The sequence below is a fragment of the Ursus arctos genome, unplaced genomic scaffold (genome assembly GCF_023065955.2).
Source record: "Ursus arctos isolate Adak ecotype North America unplaced genomic scaffold, UrsArc2.0 scaffold_15, whole genome shotgun sequence".
In the NCBI taxonomy this organism is placed as follows: domain Eukaryota; kingdom Metazoa; phylum Chordata; class Mammalia; order Carnivora; family Ursidae; genus Ursus; species Ursus arctos.
Genome location: NW_026622819.1, coordinates 37,798,179 through 37,821,474, shown reverse-complemented (window position 1 = coordinate 37,821,474; position 23,296 = coordinate 37,798,179). Strand labels below are relative to the sequence as shown.

Genomic DNA, 23,296 nt, shown 5'->3' with positions numbered 1-23,296 from the left:
ACTTCTTTTATACTTGACTAAGTAAGCACGTGTTGTTTGATTAATATTTGAAGAAGAAGTAGAGGGTCCCTGGATAAGAGCTAGGGGATTGGTGAAAAGCATCTAGGCAGAGTGAACTGGAATGTGAATGCCCTGAAGCAGGGAAAGGAACAGCAAGTTCCAGGCTCAGTGTGGCTGGAGCACAGTGTATATAGCACAGTGGTACAAGATAAACCCTAGAGAGGAAGGCAGGACTTTAATCACGCAAGACCTCAAAACCCATGTAAGGATTTTAATGTTTACTTTTAGGTCAGTAAGAAAACCAATGGATCATACACAAGAAGTGACAAAACCAGTGTTTAAATGACAATTCTGTTTATCCTTTGGAAAATGAATTAAAGGAAGATTAAAGTATCTATAGAGATCAATTTAAAAACTACTGCAGCAATCTAGGTGAAAGATGATGGTAGCCTAGACTAGGATGATGCCAATGTCAGCAAGCAGATCTAAGAGACAGTTTAAAGATAAAACTAACCAGCTTTAAGCATAAGATCGGAGTTTTCCAAACTACCTATCCATTGTCTGTCTGTTTACTCACCTATTTATATATCTGTTTATATCTTTAGTGGTATAAACAGTGTTTAGATCTTTAAGTGTGATCTATTAAATTATGCTTACAGAGTCAAAACTGAGTGATAAAAGAATGTACAACCAGAAGAAGAGTAGTTAAGAAACATACCCATCCATCTGATAATGGTAAACCAGATAAAAAAATGAAAAAGCACGTTTATACTATTACACATTTTTACAAGTCTTAGACATTACAAAATTTATGCTATTTTACAATATAAACATAAATAATAAGTTACCTCTAAAGTAACATCACACATAGAAAAAATGTTTAAGTGATGGTTACCATAATTCTATCCACTACTGATTAACAGAATATTATTTATTTGTTGCTAGTTGTAATCTCTCATGCATAATGTAGAAATGTAACATGTGTGTGTACACACACATATATCCATACAGTAACAACAACAATTGGTTCCATAGAAACCCAATATACTTAAGTTTAGGTACTACCTGGTTAAGTGTCTTACAACTTAATTAAACAGGAGTATAGTGAGAAAAAAAACTATACATATTCATTTATATTTATATTAATATTCATGTTCAATTCATATTCATTAATTTAAAATGTTCTGATTGCTACTTATCAACACCACAAAAATGAAGCTTTTTGTAATTTTAATCTCTTAATATCTGCATATGACTTAATATTGTGTATAATGCTTAACCAAATTATATTTTTGTAATGAATATTTTCTCTTATAATTACATACAATCTAGAAATTCAAATTCAAATCACTCTCCTGGAAGAACCCAAAACACCATTCTGAAAAGCTATTGTACAAAAAGAACCCTGAAGGCAGAATCATAGCCGTGTATAATAGAAAATTCTTACCAATTTTTCATCAACTGTTATGAGTTGCATGTCTCGAGCTTGGTCCTGGGCCAACCTCCATGTGGAAGTGCTTAGCAACCTGCAGTGCAAGACTTTAAGTTAAAAAATGATCCATGCAATGAGAAAAGAGAGGCAGACAAATCTTACATAAATGAGCTACTTTAACAATATCTGTCTTATAAAACAAAAAAGAATAGAAAGAAAGAGAAGAGGGCACAAAAATCCTTTTTCTCCCCAATTAGTTCTGTGCTGAGTTTTTGGCAGACTCACTTAGGAGTTCACAACAGGCTGCACTTCATGTCAGTCTATAGGCTCTCTGTCACAGAAAGGCCATCAGTGACAAGTACCATCTCCATGAGTGTACAGTAGCTAGTCTGCCACTACCAGGAAGAAAAATGCAAAGCTTTATCAACCCTTCAGAAATGCAAAGCTATATCAATCCTTCTGGAATGCTGATTCCTAAATGACCACATCAGAAAGAAAAAGAAAACTCTCAATCATATTCTTCATGGCCGAAAATAATATTATAGAATTTAATTATATAATGTTAACAAAGTTTCTTCACTCTAATTTCAAAACGAAAGTAGTTTAAATAGAAATGATTTCTACGATCATGTTAACTAATGTTATTAGTTTAGTCCTGTATCCCATTCACAGAATTGAAGAAAGTCTAAAGAGTGAAAAACAGAAATATTAAGTAAGAAATAAAATGGTCACTGAATCTAGCTCCTTTATATTAGCATCATCTGACCCTCATTCCAAAGAAATTACTTAAAGCTATCAGGTTTGTTTGTCTGACGTCATATAAACACCATACTCTATACTAATTAAAAGTCATACTGTCACTGTTTGTTAAATTTAACATTTTACATTTTCCAAATTATTAAGCCAACCTAAGTAGATTTCTCTTTAGAAAATTAGCTTATACAATCATGACTCAAACTTCAAAACCAACAGAATATACAGTATTAAGTTCTTTCTTCTCTATTTCCTTTAAAGAATTTATTTATTTATATGAGAGAAAGAGAGAACAAACACAAGCTGGGGGAAAGGGCAGAGGGAGAGCAATCCCAGGACTCTAGGATCAGGACCTGAGCCGAAGGCAGACGCTTAACCAACTGAGCCACACAGGTGTCCCAAGTGCGTTCTTCTTGAAATGAAGTAAAACCTCTATCATAATTTTGACACAACATGAACACTAATATTTGATGCAAAACCTCAAGCAAAAGTTCAACTTTCAACAGCTATGGTGTACACAGCTTTAGAGAAAATCTACCTACTAATGGCATAATTTAAAGATAACTGATAATACAAAAGGCTTTTTTGCTTATATATATTTTTTAAAAATCTGTCAGTTATTTCCCCAAATTAATATAATTCCTTACTACTTTAAATACCCTGCTCAGAAATACATATACACAAAATACATCTATATGGAAATTATTTTAAATTATTTATACAAACAGTTAAAATACATGTGTTGGTTGTTATATTAAAGGAGTATAATTAGCACTTTTTAAAATCTATTTACTCTGGAAATCATTAAGACCAATAATATGACAATAAAAACATTCTGAATACTCTTCACCAAATCAATATATTATAAGAAAAAAATCAGGCAATGATAAGGGAACTCAGGAGAACTTCAAATATGGAAATATTAAAAAATGTACTACATTTCAAGAAAATGAAGCTGTAGGGTTCCTCTCATGAAGAGAAGTGCTAGATTAAAACTTCAAAGTTTTCTACATAGATTAAAACTCTATAATCCATGAAGTGTGTAACTTCGGATTACACAGTGAATATGATTTAAACAATTTTCTCTTAAATTGTACAATAAAATCTTATTGTATATTAGTCATAAACTAAAGCAAATTTTTAGAAGCATATATAAAGATGTATTTTTAAAGTTTTAGATTTATCTCCAACTAATCAGAAGAATGAAGCTATATATCACTTTCTGAAAACAGATAACTTTTATAAACAGATACATAGATGAAAAACCATCTCATATTTTTATCATGCTGTATATAAAAGACAACACAATAAAAAAGTGACAAAAGATGTTAAGTAAAACAATCCTATGAGAAAGAGTTAAAAATCACAAAACTTTTTGTAAGAAAAAACTTTAAAGATAGGCTAGATTGCAAAGTAATCATAAATAGAAATTTTTATTATTTGAAAATATATATTCATAGAATTTATCACAGAAAATTTTGCCTAAGAACGCACACATAATACGTGCATATATATATGTGTATATGTGTGTGTAGGTTTCACTGGGTCATGTGCAAAGTAACTGCTCCCTAATCACGGAAACAGCAATTATTTTTAAAAAACCAAATCTCGGATGTAGAGAAAAATTTTCCTCCGATTATAAATAGTTAAGGTAGCAACAGAGATCTAGAGTCAATTACAAACACAGCATTTAATTAATTATACCTACAAAATATAAGCTACAGTTAATTTTAGATTAAATGTAAATTATATAGCAAATATCTATTTGCTGATTAGCCTTTAAAGAATGTTACATCAGTAAATTGGTAGCAGTAAATGAAGTGTTTATTAATAATATAAGAATATAAAAACATTAAACAAGAAATAAAACCTAGAAAGTATACAGGAAAAAATGACAGAAAATATAAAAACTTCTAAACCAAAGATACTATAAAAGAAGATGAAAGATAACGAACAAGGAGAAAATATTTACAATATAAAACAGTAAGGACCAAAATACAGGTAAAAGAACTCCTAGAAATCAGTAAGTAGGGATAATTCTTTATTTTTTTTTTAAGTAATCTCTACACCCAACATGGGGCTAGAACTCTTGACCCCAAGATCAAGATTCACAATGCTCTACTGACTAAATTAGCCAAAGTAGAGATACATCTTAAATTTCAAGAGGGAGTCACACAACCAAAAAACCAATTGCCTAATTAAAACTGGGTAAAGGATGGAAAAGGACTTGAATGACGTTTACCCAAAGATCTATATGTAGCCAATAGTACATAAAGAGATGCTCGACATTACTAATTGTTAGAGAAATGTAAATCAAAACTACAATGAGATATGACTTCATACCTATTAGGATGGTTATCAAAAAAATAAGTGTTGGTGGGATGTAAAAAAGGAGAAAATAGTGCATTTCTGATGGGAATGTAAAATCATGCAGTGTTGCTATGGAAAGTTCCTTAAAAAATTTTAGGCAGTTCCTTAAAAAAATTACACATAGAATTACATGATTCAGCAATTCCACTTCTGGATATATACCCAAAAGAATTAAAAACAGGAACTCAAATAGGTATTTGTACACCCATGTTCCTAATAGCACAATTCCCAATAGCTAAAGACAAAAATTGCCAAAATATTAATAATCTTATGTTATTGGGCAATGTATTACAACACTTAAAAGTATACATGTAGAAATGATTAATACGTAATCATCAGTAAATAAGTAGCAATTTGAACTTTGCTATTTGGTACCTATTTTTTGGAAATTAGAAATTTTATTTGCCTCATAAACTTGCCTTTCTGTCTACCCACCTGTTGTCTTAAGTGGCCTTTTCACATTTCCAGGTTTCTTAGGGGTCAACTTTAATTCTGAGCCCAAAGGATAAACTATGAGGGCTGTGATTATTATTATCAATTACCATTAAACTGAGCAAGCCATTTATTATATCTAGTTTTTCTGTACAAGTTTCCCATAAGAAAATGAGATATCCTGGAAATGGAAAACAAGAGATCTTATTTCTTTTTTTTTTTTTTAAAGATTTCATTTACTTATTCAACAGAGATAGAGAAAGCCAGTGAGAGAGGGAACACAAGCAGGGGGAGTGGGAGAGGAAGAAGCAGGCTCATAACGGAGGAGCCTGATGTGGGACTCGATCCCAGAATGCCAGGATCACGCCCTGAGCCGAAGGCAGGCGCTTAACCGCTGTGCCACCCAGGCGCCCCAAGAGATCTTATTTCTAACTCTGGTTTTAGTACCTACTATTTCTGTCTATGAGCAAATCACTTACCCTTTCTGCACCTCAATTTCATTCTTTGTAAATTTGTAAAATGAGGACTTGTTGCTCTGAAGTTCCTTTTACTGATGAGTCTCGGTGATTCTAACAAGTGGAACTGAGTATAGTTCTACTTCGTTTTAATAATCCCTTATGGAAGTGCTATGTAATAATAACTCATAATCTGTTTTTCTTTAAAACCTCAAAGAGTTAAAACTTTCAAAATCATATATACCACATTTGTTTATCCATTTATCTGTTGATGAACATTAAGGTTGTTTCTGGTAATGACATTCATGTGCACGTTTTTGTGGGGACATAAGCTTGCAACTCATTTAGGTAACCACTTAGGAACACAACTGCTGAACTGTATACTGAGACCATGTTTAGCTTTGTAAGAAACTGCCAAACTGTATTCCAAAGTGGCTGTACCACTTGTGTTCCCACTAGCGTGAATGAGACTCTCTGTTGCTCCACATCCTTGTCAGTATTTTGGTGTTGTTGGTTTTTTCTATTTTAGCCATTCTAATAGGTGTGTCGTGGCATCTCACTGTTTTGAGTTTTCAATTCCCTGATGAAATATGATGTGGAAAACCTTTTCATATGCTTATTTGCCATCTGTATATCATCTTTGGTGAGGTGTCTGTTCAGACCTTTTGCCTATTTTTTAAATGGGTTGTTTTCTTGTTGAGTATGAAGAGTTCTTTGTATATTGTAGATACAAGTTCTTCATCAGATATGTGTTTTGCAAATATTTTCCTCCAGTCTGTGCTTGTCTTTTCATTGTTTTAAAGTATCCTCCACAGAGCAGAAGCTTTTTAATTTTAATGAAGTCCAACTCATCTATTTTTTCCTTCATAGACTTTGCTTTTGGTGTTGTATCTTAAAACTCAGAAGCAAACCAAGGTACCTAGAGTTTTATGTTACTTTCTAGAAGCTTGATAGTTTTGCTTCTTACTTACGTTTAGGTCTGTGATCCATTTTGAGTCAATTTTTGTGAAAGGTGTAAGGTCAGTGTATAAATTTGTTTTTTTGCATGTGGATATATTCCAGTTCCACTTAATGAAAAGATTATTCTTTCTCCACTGGATTGTCTTGTTCCTATCTCAGAGATCAGTTGACTATATTTGAGTTGTCTGTTTCTGGGCTATTGGTTATGTTCTATTGATCTATTTGTCTATTCTTCACCAATTCCACACTGTCTTGATTACCATAGCTGTGTACTAAAGTCAGTACCATTCCTCTGACTTTGTTACTCTTCTTCACTACTACATTGAATATTTGGGGTCTTTTGCCTTTCTATATAAGCTTAGAATCAGTTTCTTGACATCCACAAAGTAGTTTGCTGAGGTTCTGACTGAGACTGTTGAATTAAGTTTGGAAGAACTGGCATCTTAACAATATTGAGTTTTCCTGTCTATATATATTCATGAGGATCTTTGACTTCTTTGACTGGCGTTTTATTTTCCTCGTATACATCTTGCAAATACTGTTTGTACTACTTCAAAATACACTCTTAAAAAAGTCTTAATGGTGAAAAGAGAAAAAGAAACCATTTGCAATGGAAAATAGTAGATAAGAATAAGAATGAACTGTACTGATTCAAGGTACTAACACTATTCTCCCTTTGAAGCAAACTAACTATCAACTAAGGAGAATAAAATTCCCATATCCCTTGTAGCAGTTTGAAACATGGCTCCAAATTTTTTTGACCCTCATCCCTCCCATCAAGAGCTGCAGGTCCCCTATTCCTAGAATCTGAGCCCTGTGACTGCCTGATCAATATAATATAGAACTGAGGCTATGTGTATTTCCAGGCTCAGGCCTTTAAAAACTAGCAATTTCCATTTCCTGTCTCTTAGAACATTGCTTCTTGGGATATTCATTCTTGGAACCCACCTACCATGTTGTAAGGAAGTCCAAGGTGCCCCACAGAGAGATCCACATGAGGAGAAGCAATAACTAACATCGCTTTGCTGGCCATGTGAATGATCCTCTAGCCCAAGTTGAGCCATCCCAGCAGACACCATGTGGAGCAGAGACAAACTTCCCTGCCAAAACCTGCCCAAAATGCAGATTTGTGAGCAAAATAAATGACTGTTGTTGTTTTAAGCAACTGATATTGGGGTAGCTTGTGTCCAACAATAGATAATAAAAACATCCCTACAAATAAGTGAAGATGATTTTATAAACATTAAAATTGAACCAGTAACTTCAAAAGACCAGAAATGAACTGATCAACTTCTACACAGAGTAAAATTCCTAATCCTATATAAATTATTAAGGAATCTGGGGCACCTGGGTGGCTCAGTTGTTAAGCGTCTGCCTTCGGATCGGGTCATGGTTCCAGGGTCCTGGGATAGAGCCGAGCATCAGGGTCCCTGCTCAGCAGGGAGCCTGCTTCTCCCTCTCTCACCCCCCCCTGCTTGTGTTCCCTCTCTCGGTGTCTCTCTGTCAAATAAATAAATAAAATCTTTTAAAAAATTAAGGAATCAATTAATCCTCAACCTTTCGATTAAAACCAATTATGTCTATTGTTAATTTATTGGAAATTGAATTATAATCCAAATTCACATTAAATCAGAAAGTGTTTTTAGTTCCATAGAGAAGTGTTAAACCTCCAGAAAATATTACTAAGAGTTCTAACTGAAATATTAAAATAAAAACATACACATTCTCCATGTCACAATAATTATCTCAGGCTTAAAATATGCTAGCATTTGGGTCAATCACCTTCAAGTTAATGATCTTGAAGCTTTTCAAGATCTTGAATCAATAGAGAAAACTTAAACTGTCGTAATACTCTACTCCCTAGACAGAAGCAAGAAAGAGGTAATTGTTAATGGAAAAAATAAAGATGAGGGGTCAAGGGACCATTTTATTTACTTATTTTTAGATTTTATTTATTTGACAGAGAGAGAGAGCACAAGCAGCGGGAGCAGGTGGCAGAGGGAAAGGGAGAAGCAGGCTCCCCACTGAGCAAAGAGCCTGATGCTAGGCTCAATCCCAGTACCCTGGGATCAGGACCCAAGCTGAAGGCAGATGCTTAACCAACGGAGCCACCCAGGTGCCCCCAAGGGACCATTTTAATATTCTGTGAAAATACGTGGAGTGAAAGGAAAGGCAAGGATGTTACAAATACTCTGGTTAAGTTCAGTAGAAATAACAATGAAAATAACATAATCTATTCACAAATAAGTTCCTTGATTCTAATTCAGATTTATTACAGAATTTCTAATCTTTACTTACAGGACTTAATATTATCTTAAAGTCTTCCACTGGTCAGGTGAGTAAAAATTAACAATCTCCTGTTCATAGGTATCCTTTTCCCCATTCTTCTGAGCCAGGTGGAACTTGTAGCACAGACTAATAGCAGTCATGCCTCTGGACCCAACTCAGCCAAAAACTTAAACTAATCCTTTGAGTGCCATCCAACAGATAAAGGAAAGATTTGTGCAAGAGGGATAAGGGTAATTATGCTTATATAACAGACTTTGGAATGAAACTGAGGAGTAAAAGAAGGAGAATGTGGGCAAGGTTTTGGAGACTGATAATGAAGAAATTGGGAGGGCATGACAGAAAAGGTAAGGGAAAGGAGAAACAGATCTACCCAAATTTGTAACAACAGGTCATCAAAATAAATAGAAATAAGGAGAAAATTAAGGGAATAAGAAACAGGTATCATGCTGATGATAGCAATTATATTACAAAACACAATGAATACATGGAAAGTTCACATTTAGGAAGGTCAAATCATTGAGCTATACTGGCCAATAAAAAATAACTACTGGTTTGGAATCCCTTAAAGGAAGGAACTGAGTTGCTGTACTTCAGAATATCTTGTAAATAACTGGAAGCAAATTTACCATAAAGATTTCAATTACTGATCTACAAGTTAAATATAATAATAATTCTAACAGAATTTTTATAAAATTAGATAATTCTCATTGGAAAGAAAAAGTCACAAAAATAACCAAGAATGTTTTGAAAAACAACTAGAAGGCATGATCTGCCTTGCCAACTAATACGCTACAATAATTAAAATATGGTATTAACACAGGCACAGACACACAGATCAAATAAACAGTACAGATGAAAGTACAAAAACAGATAATATAGATTTGTAAATCTATTATATAATAAAAGAGCAATTTCACATTAGCGGTGAAAGGATGGACTATTTAATAAGTGATACCGAAACAACTGGGTAGCATTTCATGGAAGAAAAATGTTTGACTCCTGTTATAAAATAGTTATATCATCTACCAAAGAATTCCAGATGGATACACACACACACACACACACACACTGTGTTGTATGCAAATTACTAAAATAAAATATAAGGGTTTTTAAAATAACATTTGGATGGAAAAGTTTTCTTAACCAAGACATAAGGCACAATACCCATAAACTGTGAAAGAAAAATAACTTCTGAACAACAAAGGGTACTACAAACTAAAGGAAATATCAGAGATAATAAGTACAGCCTACCTAGTGGTTAAAACACTAATATCTAGAATATACAAAGGACTCTTAGAAACTAAGGCAAAAAATCACCTAAGAAAGGGAGAAAGAGAACAGAGGATATATGATATATACATGGCACATATTAATACCAACTCTATCAATAATCACTTTAAGAATAGTCTAAAAACACCAACTGAAAGAGAATACATGTCAGAATGGATTAAAAAAACCAAGAACCAATGATATGTTCCCTAAGAGAAACTCATTTTAAATATACACAGACAGATTAAAGGTGAAGAAATGGAAAAAGATATACCATGCTAACAGTAATCAAATCTTACTGCAATAGCAATATTAATCTCAAAGTAGACTTCACAACAAGGAAAATTATCAGGAATGGGGCGCCTGGCTGGCTCAGTCGGTAGAGCAAATGACTCTTGATCTCGGGGTCATGAGTCTGAGCACCATAGTGGGTGTAGGGATCACTTTGAAAAAATTATCAGGAATAAGAAGGGGTATTACATCCTGAGAAAGCAGTCAATTCTCCAAGAAGACATTAACAACCCTTAAGGTATATATGCCCAACAAGAGAATGTCAAAATATGTGGGGCAAAAATCAAAAGAGCTACAGGGGAGAAACAGATATTCATTATTATACCTGGGAGACTTCAAAGCTCTTCTTTAAAATAAAATAAAATAAAAGATTTTATTTTCAAGTAATCTATACTAATAGTAACTGACAGAGTCAGCCAACAGAACACCAGTAAGGATACAGTTGAAATGAAGACCATCAATCAAGTAGATTTAACTGACATTTACACAATACTTCACCCAAAAACAGCAGCATATACATTCTTCTGAGATCACATGGAACATTCACCAAAATAGGTCACATTCTGAGCCATAAAACACACTTTAAAAATTTTAAACAACAGAAATCACACAATGTATGCTCTTAGTCAACAATGGAATTAAACGAGAAACCAATAACGGAAAACTGGAAAATCCCTAATTATTTGGAGATTAAACAACATACTTGTAAAGAAATTATGGGTCAAAAGAAGTCTCAGAAATTTTAAAATATTTTGAACCAAATGAAAATGAAAATACAGCTTTTCAAAATCTGTGGGATGCAGCAAATGCAGTGTTTAGATACTTAGCAATTAATACATACATCAGAAAAGAAAAGGTATAAATTCAATAATCCAAGGTTCTACCAAAGGAAACTATAGAAAAGTACAATATAAATCTAAGGCAAGCTGAAGAAAAAATTAATAAAAATTATAGCAGAAATCAATGAAATTGTAAAAAGGAAATTGGTAAAGAAAAATCAACAAAACCAGGGCGCCTGGGTGGCACAGCGGTTAAGCGTCTGCCTTCAGCTCAGGGCGTGATCCCGGCGTTCCGGGATCGAGCCCCACATCAGGCTCCTCCACTATGAGCCTGCTTCTTCCTCTCCCACTCCCCCTGCTTGTGTTCCCTCTCTCGCTGGCTGTCTCTATCTCTGTCAAATAAATAAATAAAATCTTTAAAAAGAAAGAAAAATCAACAAAACCATAACCTGTTCTTTGAAAAGATCAGAGGAAGCCATAAATCTCTGGCCAGGATAACCAAGAAAAAAGAGAGAAAATTACCATATCAAAAACAAAAAAAAAGTGTCATCACTATTGACACTATACACATTAAAGGGATAATAAAAAGTATTAAAAATACCTGTATGCCCACAAATGTGGTAACTTAGAGGAAATAAACTAATTATTTGAAAAAATACAAAATACCAAAACTCATACAAGAAGAAACAATCTGAATAGGCCTACAGCTATTAAAGAAATTGAATCAGTAATTAATGACCTTCCCCCCCCCCAAAAAAAAGAAAAAAAGAAAGCACCTAGCCCAGACAGTGCTTCTGCCAAACATTTAAGAAGAAATGATACTAATTCTCTACAATCTCTTCCAGAAGGGAACATGTCTTAACTTATTTGATGAAAGCAGCATTACCTTAACCACCAACACCAAAAAAAAAGGGGGGGGGAACCACAGACCATTATCTCTTATAAACATAGATGCAAAAATCCTCAACAAAATAAAAAGATTTATACAACATGACCAAATGGAATTTATTCCAGGTATGCAAGGCTGGATCAATATTTGAAAATCAATTAATGTAATCCAGTACATCAACAAGCAAAAAAAAAAAAAATCACATGTTCACATAAAAGGCATTTGACAATGAGGCACCTCGGTGGCTCAGTCAGTTAAGCATCTGGCTTTGGCTCAGGTCATGATCCCAGGGTCCTGGGACTGAGCCCCACATCAGGCTTCCTGCTCAACGGGGAGCCTGCTGAGCAGGGAGCCTGCTTCTCTCTCTCCCTCTGCCTGCCACTCTCCCTGTTTGTGTTCTCTGTGTGTCAAATAAATAAATAAAATCTTAAAAAAAAAAAAAAAGGCATCTGACAAGATCCAATACCCATTCATACTAAAAACTCTCAGCAACCTAGGAATAGAGGGGAACTTCCAAAACTGATAAAGAACATATACATGAAACCTACAACTAACATACTTAATGGTGAGTAACTACTCCTAAACTGGGTAAAGGCAGGATATCCCCTCTTGTTACTCCTATTTAACACTGTAGTATAAGTCTTAGCTAATAGTAGTAAGACAAGAAAATGAAATGATAAGTAAGCATGTTAGGAAAGAAGATATAACACTGTCCTAGGTTACAGAGGACAACACCGTCTATAAAGAAAAATCCTAAATAATTAACAAAAAACAACCTAGAACTAAAAAGTAATTATAAGAGCAATTTGTGAGATATGTTAATATACAAAACCAACTGCTTTCTTAAATCACCAGCAATGAGTAACTGGAATTTGATATTAAAAATGCAATACCATTTGCATTACCACCAATAAATAAATAAATATATGGAAGTAAATGTAACAAAATACATACAAAATCTATATAAAAAACTAGAAAATTGATGAAAGAAATCACAAAGTATCTAAATAAATGAAGGTACATCCCATGTTCGTGGATAGGAAGACTCAATATTAGTAAGATGTCAATTCTTCCCAACTTGATCTACAGATCTAACACATAACAAAATTAGAGGATTAAACACTGATTTCAGTCTCACTACACATTATCAGTAACCCAGATAGTGTGGCACTAGCAGAAGAATAAACAAACAGATCAGTAGAACAAAACCAATAGCCCAGAAACAGACAACTCAAATATAGTCAACTGATCTCTGAGATAGGAACAAGACAATCCAGTGGAGAAAGAATAATCTTTTCATTAAGTGGAACTGGAATATATCCACATGCAAAAAAACAAATTTATACACTGACCTTACACCTTTCACAAAAATTGACTCAAAATGGATCACAGACCTAAACGTAAGTAAGAAGCAAAACTATCAAGCTTCTAGAAAGTAACATAAAACTCTAGGTACCTTGGTTTGCTTCTGAGTTTTAAGATACAACACCAAAAGCAAAGTCTATGAAGGAAAAAATAGATGAGTTGGACTTCATTAAAATTAAAAAGCTTCTGCTCTGTGGAGGATACTTTAAAACAATGAAAAGACAAGCACAGACTGGAGGAAAATATTTGCAAAACACATATCTGATGAAGAACTTGTATCTACAATATACAAAGAACTCTTCATACTCAACAAGAAAACAACCCATTTAAAAAATAGGCAAAAGGTCTGAACAGACACCTCACCAAAGATGATATACAGATGGCAAATAAGCATATGAAAAGGTTTTCCACATCATATTTCATCAGGGAATTGAAAACTCAAAACAGTGAGATGCCACGACACACCTATTAGAATGGCTAAAATAGAAAAAACCAACAACACCAAAATACTGACAAGGATGTGGAGCAACAGAGAGTCTCATTCACGCTAGTGGGAACACAAGTGGTACAGCCACTTTGGAATACAGTTTGGCAGTTTCTTACAAAGCTAAAACATGGTCTTAACATACAATCCAGCAATTGTGCTACTAGGTATTTACCCAACTGAACTAAAAGCATATGTCCACACAAAAATCTGTACAAGAATATTTATCACAGCATTATTCATAATTGCCAAAAACTGGAAGCAACCAAGATGTCCTTCTATAGGTGAACTGATAAACTGTGGTAGAGCCATACAATGGAATATAATTCAGTGAGAAAAAGAAACTGGCTAAAGAAAGTATTTGCAAAATACATAATCTGACAAGGGATATTCAGAATATAGAGAGAACCACTAAAATTCAACAACAAAATAACAACTAACCCAATTCAAAAATGAGCAGAGGACTTGAAGAGACATTTCTCAAAGGGAGATAAACAAATAGCCAATAAACACATGCACAGCTGTTCAACACAACACTAGTTATCAGGGAAATGCAAATCAAAACCAAAAGACACAACATGATACTCATTAGGATGATGAAGGGGAAGGGAAGGGAAGGGAAGGGAAGGGAAGGGAAGGGAAGGGAAGGGAAGGGAAGGGAAGGGAAGGGAGCAAGTGCTAATAAGCAAGGATGTGAAGAAAATGGAATCACTGGAGGGAAATGTAAAATGGTATAGATGCTGTGGAAAACAGTATGGCAATTCATTAAAAAATTAACAATTACCATATGATCAAGCAAGTCTACTTCTAGATACATATCCTGAAGAATAGAGCAGGAACCTGACTAGATATTTGTTCACTAATGTTTATAGCAGCATTATTCACAGTAGCCAAAAGGGGGAGGAAACCCACAGATGGATGGATTTAAAATAATTTAGTATATATATACAATAAAATATTAGCCAGCCTTAAAAAGGAAGGAAATTCTGATACATGCTACAACACAGATGAACCTTGAAGAAATGATAGGTGATATAAGTCAGTCACAAAAAGACAGTGTATGATTCCACTCATAAGAAATACCTAGAGTAGTGAAATTCATAAAAACAAAAAGTACAATGGTGGTTGCCAGGGACTGGGGGGAGAGAAGAATAAAGAGTTATTGTTTAATGAGTAGAGAGTTTCAGTTCTAAAAGACAAAAAAAACGATCTGGAGATGTATGGTAGTGATGGTTGCACAGCAATATGAATATACTTAATGTCCCTGAACTACACTTAAAAATGGTTAAAATCGTAAATTTTGCATTATGAGTATTTTACAATATTTTAAAAAGAATATGCCTTGTAAAGAAACTGTTGACATGTTTACAACCACTAATAAGGAGGAATACACACATACAAGTTTGTCAAAGCCAAAGATTTATACCTATGCCTAGAAAAAGCTTCTTCATGTATGTATAAGTATATATAATCATATAATCAATTAATGTAGATCTATATATATATATAATCAATTAATGTAGATCTATATATATATATATATAATCAATCACTTCTTCACAAATTTTTAGAAGATCAAATTGAACTTTAATATAATCACTCTCTATACTGCCTCAGGTAGCATAGTTTCCAAAAAGACTCTCTAGTATATGTCTCTGTAACACAAAATAAGTTACTTTACTAATATACTTAATACCAATTACTATCCTAGTGATTTTTCAGACCATTGCTTTAGTACCACTTTTCAACACGTTTTACATAATAGACTACACTTATGTTATCAATAGATAGTGGTTAAAAGCAAAACTTCTTAATATATTTGTGAAGTTATAAAGAACAAAACACAAGGAAAAGTAAGCCCAGATGAACGAATTAACTGTCAAATAAGTAACTACTAGCCATTTTCAGTTCTCTACCTTGTTTAACTTTTAGCATCAAGATCCTTAATTTATCACAATAGTATCACTTCATAGGTATTATCTTTAAAAAAAAAATAGATCCTACTAATCAACCACACAAAATTCTCTATGTTCGGGATGCCTGGGTGGCTCAGTCGGTTAAGCATCTGCCTTTGGCTCAGTCATAGGCTCAGGTCATGATCCCAGGGTCCTGGAATCAAGTTCTGCATGAGATTCCTTGCTCCCTCTCCCTCTGCCTGCTGCTCCCCCAGCTTGTGCATGCATGCACGTTTTCTGACAAACAAAATCTTTAAAAAGTTTTTTTCTATGTTCCTCACAAGGCTTATGTGTTAATCATTATAGTTGTGCCCAGTAATCTAGTTCTCATTCCAAACACATGGTAAGATTACACTTCACTGCTATATCTAAAGTTTGGTGTGGGCATGTGACTTACTTCAGCCAATGAAAGAAAAAGAAGTGACATTACCTACTAGCTTTAAAAGTCAGTGTATAAATGCCTATCTCTTTTCCCCCGTCAGAGAAACCAACAGTGGTTAGTCTCAATCCCCAAGTGAGGACAAATAGTGGAGGAATAGAACTCTGGCTGTCCCACTAGGGCCATGAAACATGAACAAGAAATAAATCTTTGTTCGTTTAAGCCACAGATATTTTTGGGTTTAGTATCTTGACTGATACAGCTTGATAAGCAATTCTCTATACATGTACTTCTCTAAGGAATGCCATATGAGAACTTAAGTTGTATGATGTCTGTTTCACATTGACTGAAGTTGGGAGTATTACATATTGAGAGTTTACTATTTTCAAGTGAATCAAGATGTCACTTTTAAAAAAGCATGTCTTTAAGGACAACACGATTTATTTTCTTAGAGCTCCAAAGCTTAGACGGATGAGCTATGAGATGATTTGCTTCATACCAGCTTTAATGCTACTGTTTCATCTTGGACAGCTTACCTATTTAAAAAAACAAAACAAAACAAAACCCTATGTATTTTATCCTCATTTATCTTCACTTTGAAGTATTCCAACTTGTTGCTTATTTCCTTCAGGTTAGGAATCTTTTGGTTTAAAACTTCTAACTGCCATAAAACCATTGGGATTATGTTTGTATCATAAATATGTATTTAAAAGATAATAAACAATAAATTTGATCACAGAAAATGTGCTGAAATTACAAGACATGAAAACTGAACAGATTAGTATTCATCATCTAGCAATATTCCATCAAAAAGATAGCTAGTTGGTAGGTGCTGCTTACTCTTCAATTCAAAGATGAAGAATCTGTCCCTTAGCAAACCTGGCACTCGGGCACACAATTTCTTAGAGGCTGATGATAACATGATTAAGAATAATTACAAATACACTCAGAAGAAAAAAAAATCACTAACAATTTTTTTTTAAACTTCATGAAACAATTTGGAAAACGGTCACATAGTGACTTCAGAATCAGTCAGACCCATGTTAAAATTCCAGATCTGCCATTTAAGAGCAATATAATCTTGAACAAATTACTTCACAGCTCTGCACCTCAATTTCCTCATCTGCAAAAATAAGGATAATAATACCTCACAGAATGACTGGCAGAATTAAACAGCATGTTAAGTAATTGGCATGGAGTGCCTGCTATAAAGAGAAATGTTCACTTCTTTCCCTCTAGTAACAAAATTACCAGCTCACTTACGGGAAAGAGAGGAAAGGGAACCCTACAAAAGATGAACGAACACATCTTTTCCAGAGGTTCTCAGTTTTCTTTTTCTGTCCAATTAACTACAAAGCACTACCAAATCCACTGATCCTATCCTTATTCCCTCCCACCTTGACTAATACATCAATCACTTAATTGGTCTCCCTGACTCTAGTCTTATTTCCTTAAAGGCATCTTCCACATCACCAAGTAATTATGCCCAATCATTCCACTCCTTTGCTTAAAATTCTTCATTGACTGGTGGTAATTTATCTTAAAATATGCAAGCATTTAGGGATGGAGTACCTGAACTTTGATAATTTACTTTCAAGTAGCTTAGGTAAAAAAGAATATATGTGTTTGTACATTTTGCTCATACACACACACACACACATGCATTTTGCTTACCAAAACATACGATAGATAAAAGCAAAATAAGCAAAAAACACCAAAATCTTAACGATGGTAAATCTAGGTGGTAGGTTTATGGATTCACTGTAGTCTAACTTTTTTATATATGTGAAGATTTTAATAAAAAGTTGAAAAATTGACGGGCACCTCGCTGACTCAGTTGGTGAAGCATGAGGGTTGCAGGTTTGAGCCACATGTTGCGTGTAAAGATTACTTAAAAAAATAAAAACTTAAAAAAAAGTTGAAAACTGAAAGAAAATGAAAAATATTAGTATGCTCTACTTATGGAAAAATGGAAAGGAGTAAAAATGTATTTGCTTGAATACACACAAACTCCAAGCATTAGAAATTAATAACAATTATTTCTTGGGGGGTGGGAGAGCAGAGGTCAATGAGCAAACAGAAACAGAGATAAAAAAGACTCTTACAATTTACTTTACATATACAAAATTCTATGACTGCATTATCTTCAAAATATTACATTAAAAAGTCATGTTGACCATATTTTTACTCACTGCATGTGGTTACTGTGAGGATTAAATGAGACAATGTATATAAAGCTTTAGTAAGTGCTTGGCACTTGGTCAAGACTCAGTAAATGTTAGCTAGTCCAGCTGTTGAAGTAAGAAAAAATAAATCTTCAGTATTAATAGTACCATCTAATATGTACAAGTTAATTTTAATCTACACCCACAAATGGTTAGCTGTGCTCTCCAGAAGTGGCTACTTACTTATGTGGTCTGAAGTGGTGGGGTTTGGAGCTGACGGCCAAGAAGGAATTCTTGAGACATCTTCGGTGCAAAAAGGTGTTTTGTTTTGTTTTTAAGACTTTATTTATTTGAGAGAGAAAAAGAGAGAGAAAGTACAAGTGGGGGGAGGGGCAGAGGGGAAAACAGACTCTCTGCTGAACCCAAAGCAGACGCAGGGCTTGACTCCAGGACCCCGACATGACATCATGACCTGAGCCCAAGTCAGGAGCCTCAAAAGGTGTTTTTTTAACATCTTCTCAGTAGCATGGGGGACAGGATCCGTGGGCAGAAAGAGCTGCACTGGGGTCATATGGAATGGCCGATTATATACTTTCAAGCTGGGATCGGGTCAGGGATAGCACTAAAGTCTCTAAGGAATTTTAGAAGCAAGGTTTCCAGGATGCTGATGGGGGCTAGCTATTGTTAGGAAAAGGTCACTTACTAGTGTTCAGTAAAAACTCAGTCATGAGATCCTTCAGAAATCTATCAGTGGGCCATATGCTTGAAGGATGATTACCAACCTGTATCTTGGAGAAGAGAGATAAAGGAAATTTCCAAAGGAATTTTTATATGTTAAAGAAGACATAAAAGATTCTGGGGGGTTGGGATAAGACTGCCTCTTGCCCTTAGCAAAATATTAACATCGAGGCAGCTGAGTTGCTAAAGAAAGGTCACTCTGCCTGTTTCAAGGACTGGTCAATGGGCTGTTAGTAGTAAGGAAATTTAATTTTTCTTTTGCCTTTGTTCCCATATCACTTATGAACATGAATTCCAACTATCACTATCAAAATTTATATCAAAAGATTTTTTTGACTGGTGTAAAGCAAGATTGAAATTATTTTTCTTTGGATGCCTGGGTGGCTCAGTCGGTTAAGCATCTGCCTGGGATCAAGTCCCACATCGGGCCCCTTGCTTGTTAGGGAGCCTGCTTCTCCCTCTGCCTGCTGCTCCCCCTACTTGTGTTCTCACTCTCTCTGACAAATAAATAGATAAAATCTTAAAAATATATTTTTTTCCTTGATAAAATGAGTATTTGAAATACATGATTGCTAGGAAAATTACATGGGCACCACTGAAGAAAGCTTAACAATTTAGCAAGCTCAGCAGCCTAGATTTTTAGAACACTCAAGGTCATATGGGCCTAGGATCTCCCACTTCAAAGAATACACTGTTTGGGCGCCTGTGTGGCTCAGTCAGTTAAGGATCTGATTTCTGCTCAGGTCATGATCTCAGGGTCCCAGGATGGAGCCCAGGGCCCTGCTTGTCCCTCTGCCCCTCCCCCTGCTCATGCTTGTGCACTCTCTCTCCCTCTCTAATAAATAAATAAAATCTTTTAAAAAAAAGAATACACTGCTGTCTGACATAATCATTCTTACTATCAGACTACTGCTATTATCTATCTTTAGTGAACCAAGTCTCTCACCATAGGGCCTGTAACAAACCTCTTCATGGAGAACCCTGTTACCTGACTTGACAGCACACCATTCTGCTAACACACACACACACACACACACACACACACACACAAAACACACAGGCCCAAAATGGAGTCATGCTGGGCCAAGTCACCAAACTGGGGCTTAATATCCAACTACTTGCAGTTTCAACCTCCCCCAGAAAAGTGGTTTTAAAATAGTCAGTTTGGAATTTACTGGTCAGCACCAACGAGGTAATATGGGCCTCTCTCCATCCCCCAAAGGAAGATCAGATAATCAACCTAATAAGACACGCCCCCCCCCCCAAAGGTGACCTTACCCAAAAGAATCTTTTGTTCTCTTTATAACCTCCTTGTCCTGCTTTTAAAAACCTTTCCCTGGGGCGCCTGCGTAGTGCAGTTGTTAAGCGTCTGCCTTCGGCTCAGGGCGTGATCCCAGCTTTATGGGATTGAGCCCCACATCAGGCTCCTCCGCTGGAAGCCTGCTTCTTCCTCTCTCACTCCCCCTGCTTGTGTTCCCTATCTGGCTGGCTGTCTCTCTGTCAAATAAATAAATAAAATCTTAAAAATAAAAATAAAAATAAGATAAAATAAATAAAAAATAAAAACCTTTCCCTTTCTGTACCCTCTGGAGCACGTTTCTACTTGCTGGCTGGCATGTTGCCTAATTCATGAATCAATTAATAAAGCCAATTAGATCTTTAAAATTTCCTTGAATTTTTGTCCTGTAACAATTGCTACCATCAGAAGTTGTTACCATCTACCGTTAGTGAGCTAAGGTATCACCTCCCAGAGCTACTGAGAAGATTAAATCAGGTATAAATGATAACAAGCACTCAGCACAGTTCCTGATCTATTTCAAGTAACACTATTAACAATCATTATTATTTTTGAGAAACTACATTTGTTAAACTAACAATTCCATTTAGAAGTTTTAAGTTTTGAGGGCACCTGGGTGGCTGAGTCAGCTCAGTGTCTGACTCCTGATTCTGGTTCAGGTTGTGACCTCTGGGTAGTGAGATCTAGTCCCACATTGGGTTCTCCACCCAGCACAGAGTCTGCTTGTTCCTCACCCTCTGCTCTTCCCTCCCCACCCCCCGCTTGCATGTGAGCTCTTAAATACATAAATAAAGTTTTAAGTTTTTATAGATTAACCCTAAAAAGATTCATACCCACTCTAAGACACAGATTGAAATACACAAAAATTTTCAGATTATTTTAATCTGAAACAATTCATTTACCAAAATAGCTATAGTAGATGTTTGCTACTGTGTCCTGTATTAGAGCAGTAATTTTTTGAAATCAGGTAAAGAATTAGTAATAAATTACTGTAACTAACGATGAGTTGTTAATAAAAGAAAAACTGAAAATATTCTGTACTAGTTTAGCAAAAGTGCCATACTGAAATACAGTATTATTTTTAAAATAATGCATGCTTGTGTAAAGTTAACAGACCTATTAATTTGTTTAAATAAATTCAAATAAGGGCACCTGGGTGGCTGAGTCAGTTAATCCCTGCATAGAGCTCCCTGCTCAGTGGGGTGTCTGCTTCTCCCTACTCCTCTGCCACTAACCCTGCTTATGCTCTCTCACTCTCTCTGCCAAATAAATACAATGTTTTTAATTAAAAAAATTTTCAAACAGAATCTAAAATGTAACCAAAAGTGTAAAATACAATCTAGACTTACATCATTTCATAAACATAACACAACAAAATATATATGCACAAGAGCACAAAAGGCCACATAAAAAGAAAGACACACACACAACTTCATAGTGGTTAGCTTAATAAAGAAAATAGGCTGCTTATGATTCAACTAATCATTTTATAGGCCTTCATACCATTAAAAAAAAACAATCACTATAACATTTACCTAAATCCAGTCAGTAAAACTGTAGACTGATAAATCTGAAAAAAGTAATTAAAAAGCCCACTGACTTCCTTGAGAAAATTATTTAGCTAAACCTGAGACCAGAGACCTAAGCGTATGATGTTTACATAAATAGTCATGTGAATATATAATTTGATTCCAATCACTAAACTAATATAATCAATAAGAAAGTGAGACATGAAACCACTACTTTTTCCACTGACTTTTCATAATTACATTCCATCTTTTAAATATATTCACCTAGGGGCACCTGGGTGGCTCAATCGGTTAAGCTTCTGACTTTGGGTCAGGTCAAGATCTAAGGGTACTAGGGACGCCTGAGAGGCTCACAATCCCAGGGTCCTGGGACTGAGTCCCGCATCAGGCTCCTTGCTCAGCAGGGAGCCTGCTTCTTCCTCTGCCTGCCGCTCCCCCTGCTGTGCTCTCTTTCTTTCTGACAAATAAAGTATTTAAAAAAAAAAATCTCAGGGTCCTAGGATCTGCCCCCCCCCCCGCTCAGCGGGGAGTCTGCTTCTCTCTCTCTCTGTCCCTTCACCTATCCCTGCTCCTGTGCTCTTGCGTACTCTCTCTCAAATAAATAAAATCTTTAAAAAATAATAAAAATAAAAATATTCAACTAAAGAGGATTTTGTTTTAATTGAAGTATGACTGATATAAACTGCATATTAGTTTTAAGTGTACAACATAATGATTCAATATTTGTAAATACTGTGAAATGATGACCACAGTTAACATCTATCACCATATATTGTTACAAATTTTTTTCTTGTGATGAGAACTTTTAAGACCCATCCTTTCAGCAACTTTCAAATATGCAATACAGTGTTATTAACTGTAGTTATTATGTTATACCTTAAAAAGGTATAAAAAGGTATAAAAAGATGCCTTAATTTTAAAACATTTTTGGTTACGTTGATGAATAGCCAGGCAATGAAATATTCTTTGGAAAAAAATCTAAAAGATCTGGCAAGAGCTAGTAATACTTCAACTACAAAATAGTATATCTATGTTCAAAAAGCCCAGCTGAACTTTGTTGACTATATATATATTTAAGAATGTACATCAAGATTCTAATGCCTACTCTCAATCAAAAATCTATTGAGGGACATGTAGGTGGTGCAGTGGGTTGGGCATCCCACTTTTTTTTTTTTTAAGATTTTTTATTTATTCATTTGACAGAGATAGAGACAGCCAGCGAGAGAGTGAACACAAGCAGGGGGAGTGGGAGAGGAAGAAGCAGGCTTCCAGTGGACGAGCCTGATGTGGGGCTCCATCCCAGAACGCCAGGATCACACCCTGAGCCGAAGGCAGATGCCCAACGACTGAGCCACCCAGGCACCCCGGGCATCGCACTCTTGGTTTCCGCTCAAGTGGTGATCTTGGGGTCTTGAGATCAAGCCCCACCTTGGGATCATGATCAGCTCAGAGTTGGCCTGAGATC

At 35.1% G+C, this 23,296-nt stretch overlaps 1 protein-coding gene across 2 annotated transcripts in view; it reads right to left on the bottom strand.

Moving 5' to 3' along the window:
* Positions 1 to 23,296, bottom strand: part of NDUFS4 (NADH:ubiquinone oxidoreductase subunit S4) — a 114,071-nt gene that overhangs the window by 67,195 nt on the left and 23,580 nt on the right. For both annotated transcript variants that reach the window (XM_026510686.4, XM_026510685.4), the window contains exon 2: positions 1,448 to 1,526. In XM_026510686.4, the coding sequence (XP_026366471.1) occupies positions 1,448 to 1,526 (79 nt within the window). The remainder of the gene's footprint in view (positions 1 to 1,447; positions 1,527 to 23,296) is intronic.